At 44.2% G+C, this 4,916-nt stretch overlaps 1 protein-coding gene across 1 annotated transcript; it reads left to right on the top strand.

Annotated features, from left to right (window-relative positions):
• Positions 1–1,061: 1,061 nt before the first annotated feature.
• On the top strand, positions 1,062–4,471 carry pcdh20 (protocadherin 20). The gene is made up of 2 exons (XM_087793919.1): positions 1,062–1,330; positions 1,462–4,471. Exons 1-2 carry the CDS (start codon positions 1,292–1,294, stop codon positions 4,081–4,083), a joined length of 2,661 nt encoding a protein of 886 aa, XP_087650045.1. The 5' UTR covers positions 1,062–1,291; the 3' UTR covers positions 4,084–4,471.
• The last annotated feature ends 445 nt before the right edge of the window (positions 4,472–4,916 follow it).

Here is a 4,916-nt window from a genome sequence, read left to right on the forward strand (position 1 = left end):
ATAAGATGTGGCTTTGAAAATGTATCTTAAATTGTTTCCTATATACTTTATTCTATAAATCTATCTATCTATCTATCTATCTATCTATCTATCTATCTATCTATCTATCTATCTATCTATCTATCTATCTATCTATCTATCTATCTATCTATCTATCTATCTATCTATCTACCTACCTATCCATCCATCCATCCATCCATCCATCCATCCATCCATCCATCCATCCATCCATCCATCCATCCATCCATCCGTCTATCCATCCATCAGTCTGTCCATCCGTCCGTCCATCCATCCAACTAGTCCATCATAACTTAAGTTTACACATAAGATGTGGCTTTGAAAATGTATCTTAAATTGTTTCCTATATACTTTATTGTATAATGTTTTTCATCCACCAAACCTGTCTGTCACAGAACAAGTTACAAATGCAGGATCAACATTTGGTAAGCGATCGCTGAATTAGAATGTATAGCGAGGGTGTCAAGCACAAGAGATATTCCTGTTGACAAACGAGTGTGTGAGACACATGACAATCTGCTGTTTTCCAATAAACTTCAAACGCTCAGTTTCTGTGAGCAGTATGCTTCCAATCCCAGCAAACAGCTGGCCTGGCATTTAGAACACATGGGGATTAGAGGATTGATTTAGTTAAAGGCTCAATCCAGAATCAGACCATCGCACCACTTATGATGCCAAGATCAAGCCGTGGTTGGTTCAGCGTCCGTCCTGTTTTCATATTTCTTCATTTTTATACGTTACACAACTCTCTGTCGCATTACAAACTGTCCTATCATAGCATTGTCATGCATTTTGTTCTCTTGAATCTGCAATATTTTTAATCTGTAATTATTTTCAACTAAAACTGGATTACAGTAATCTGCCATCTGAGGGTAGTTTACACTTTCCCCCGGTCTCACTTGTCATTAAAAGCTCTGTAGGGATTTAAATGCATGACCACATGGATTTAAGTTTACTGCTTCCATGTACAGTATTCAGAAAAACGAGCAGGTGTATCAGGGCGGACTCAGCTCGCATCTGACTTAGAAAAGGTGCAGTTCACATTTCCCTGAGGCCTTTTTCCCTCATTGGTTAGCTGAAAAGAGTGATTTAAATATGGGGGGAGTGTCCAGAGGCAGGACTGGGATGAATGAGTTTTTCAAGTCAGACAGCCATGAGACATAGCACCCGGCAGAGGTCTGCTCTGACCCAAAATGCTTGACTTGACTGAACCTTTGCTGCTTCTTCTTCTACTCTGAGTTGACAATCAAGAGCTGGATTATTGGACACAAACATGCCTGGGAAACTTCTTCACAAAAGAGGAGGATTGTGGGTAAGTTTAATTTTGAAAAGGGACGTGTTCAATTTGTGAATGATTCGTGTTAGCTGTAAGGACTTATTTTATTATTTAAAATTGTTAAATATTCCTATTTCCTAAACGTATTTTCTACATTTTTCTTACAGGGATTGTTCTTCCTACTTCTTTACAACAGCCCACTGTCCTGCCTGGGAAATTTCAGCCAAGCGAAAGAGGTCATCTACAGAATAAAAGAAGGACTACCGAGGGAGACTTTTATAGGATCTATCGGTGTGGACTTAAAACTGGATTTAACTATTCAGCCACCTTATTTATTCAGCCTGCCACAAAAGACAACAAGTGAAGAGTACGTGACCCTCGGCAGCTCCACGGGAGAGTTCTTGACATCCGCGAAGGAGATTGACAGGGAGACACTCTGTCCCCATTACTCGCAAGGACAGCCCTGTGTCCTCTCTCTGGACGTGTTCGTGTTGCCTCAGCAGCACTTCCAGCTCGTGAAAGTCAAGATCATCATCGAGGATGTGAACGATAACAGACCAAAGTTCCCTGTGGATGAGATATTTATATCCGTACCTGAGAACACACAAATCAACACCCGCTTTGCGGTGGAGCAGTCCGCAGTTGACCCCGACCTTGGTCTGTACGGCGTGCAGACCTACTGGTTGGTAAATGACTTCGGTGTGTTTACGCTGGACGTGGAAGAGAACGATGGCGGGGAATTGACACCTTTCCTAATCGTTACCGAGGCTCTGGACAGAGAGACGCAGGCTGAGTACGTCACGGATATAATCGCCGAGGACGGAGGGACCCCTCCTCTCCTCGGCGCCGCCACTTTAAAAATCATCATCCTAGACGTGAACGATAACTGTCCCAAATTCCGAGACACTAATATCAACGTCACGCTACATGGGAATACCACCAAAGGGGTGCTTCTGGCTCGCCTGCATGCTTTTGACCCCGACCTCGGTGATAATGCGCGGATCAGCTACGCTTACAGCGACCGCGTGCCAAGAGACACCAGGAGCTTGTACCATTTGGACAAAATCACGGGCGCCATCAAGCTAGCAAGGAACATTGACACAGAGACCTCCTTGTTTTACAAGCTCACGGTCCTGGCGAACGGGCCGGGTTGTATCCCGGCCGTGGCCACCGTCACTGTGAATGTCATTAAGATTGCAGCCGGGCCGCCATCTTTGATACCGCGATACATTGCACCGGAGAAGGATGGCGTCCTGAAAATTAAGGAGTCCGAACCGCAACTTTCTCCGATCGCTTTTTTTACCGTCAAAAACATCGATGTCAATCAAAACGTGGAGTGTTATCTTGAAGGCAATGGTCCTTTCAAGCTGGGACCCTATCAGCTTTTGAAGCATGAATTTCTTTTGGAGACTACAGAACCGCTGGACTACGAGCAGGAACAACACTATGAGCTCATTGTGGTCGCGAAGAATAACCAAGGGATTGTTATCAAGACTTTCCTTAAGGTGGAGGTATTGGATGAAAATGATAACGCTCCAGTGTTCCAGCAGTCTCACGTGGAAGTATCTATCGAAGAGAACAATCCACCAAACGTCTACCTAGCTCAGCTCCAGGCCACGGACCCGGACAGCGAAAGCCGAGGGGAAGTTATGTACCTTCTCGGAGGTGATGCCCCGGGACTCTTTGCTTTGGATCACGTGTCCGGCGTTCTCACGGTGACCACGTCGCTGGACCGCGAGGAGAAAGAAACCTACCGGTTCATCGTCCGAGCGGTCGACAAGGGGACCCCGAGGATGGAGTCGATCGCGACGGTGGTGGTGACCGTCCAGGACCGCAACGACAACAGTCCCCGGTTCATCAACAAAGATTTCACTTTCTTCGTGCCGGAGAATTTCCCGGGCTACGGTGAGATCGGGGTTCTTTCCGTGATGGATCCAGATGCCGGGGAGAACGGCTGGGTGGCGCTTTCCATTCTTAACGGCAGCGACGTCTTTATGATCGACACGGGTCGGGGCACGCTGAGAGCCAAGACCGCCATGGACAGGGAGCAGCAGGGAACCTACCAGCTGTGGGTTCAGGCCGTCGACGGCGGGGAACCGGTGCAATCCTGCGTGGCAATGGTAACTGTACTGCTGTTGGACGTCAACGACAACCCGCCTGTTGTCCTCTTTCCCCAGTCGAATCAGTCCTACATGCTCGTATTACCCAACACACTCCCAGGAACATCCATCACCGAGGTGTATGCGGTGGATAAGGATACAGGCATGAACGCCGTCATCGCATATAGCATAATTAAGAGAAAAGGCGGCGAGTCCGGATCCTTTGCCATCGACCCTGACACGGGTAACATTACTTTAAAGAGGGAGCTCAGCGGCCGCGGCCTCTACAGTCTCCTCGTGAAGGTCAGCGACCACGGTCAACCAGAACCACTTTACTCAACCGTCATGGTTAATTTCTTCGTCAACGAAACTGTGAGCAATGAAAGCTACGTCCTGGACCTGCTGACCCGAGAGGCTGACATCGAGGTGGAGGAGAAGCCCTGGTACATAGGTCAGGTCAGAGAGGGGCCCGCGAGGTACGCTCAGGTCCATTGTAAATCCGCCCTGATCGCCCTTTCGGTCATATGTCTGAGCCTCTTCTTCACGGTCGTCGCACTGACTTCGTACATTTGCTGCCAGCGGCATAAGAAGCACAAGAAGGAACGATCTGAAATGGAAATACCTCTGAAGATAAAAAATGAATCAATGCAGGTCATGAATAGAAAACTCAGACAAATATCAAACATTTGAAGATCATTTATTTTTCAACTGTGTTGAGATGAATGTTTACAAAACTCAAGTGTAACTTTTTTTGGAAGGCAATTTTATTTGCTGAGCTTAATCCAACAAAATAAGATTGAAATGTCCCATTTAAATTTTAATATTGAAAAGTTTGTTTATTTTTTTCTCACTAAGCAATAAAATGATTATATTAATGACACCAAATGATGGCATCAGATCACAAATACATGGAAAATGATCATAAAAATGAACAATCATTAAGTGCTGAAAACATTGAAATGTTGAAACCCCTTCAATTGCTAATATTTTACAATGTTTTCCTATTTAGAAAACTGATTTAGTAAAGTGGAAAAGGCTGCTATTACGTAATAGTCTGCAAAACGGCTCACATGACATCACTGCCATTTTTTTTTATAAACATAATGTGATTGTTTTTAATGAATGCAAAAGTTTGTGAAACAAGTGTGAATATATTAAAAAAATATATCTTTATTTTTATATAACTTGCTTCTGTTATGTTGTCTTTGTGTGAATATGCCATTGCGTGGGGGTGGAATGCATGGTGTCATTGCTCTTTTGAACTATGGTTAAACGATGGCGCTCAAGCTAAAAAAAAACGTGAGTAATAACTTGTTTGGTTTCCGCCACACTTATCAACAATGAGTCATAATCGGTTTCACACATTCAAATCTAGGATATTGAAATTCAAGTTGACTTTTAAGACAGATTTTTTAAATAATTAAACAGTTGTGCCTTGTTCTGCTCATGGAAATCACTTTTTAAATATGAATTAATGAGATAAACTAAAACTTTTTAAAAGCTAGAGAAAACGTTTCACTGTA

Source organism: Callionymus lyra, chromosome 6 (assembly GCF_982586985.1).
Source record: "Callionymus lyra chromosome 6, fCalLyr1.hap1.1, whole genome shotgun sequence".
Lineage (NCBI taxonomy): Eukaryota > Metazoa > Chordata > Actinopteri > Syngnathiformes > Callionymidae > Callionymus > Callionymus lyra.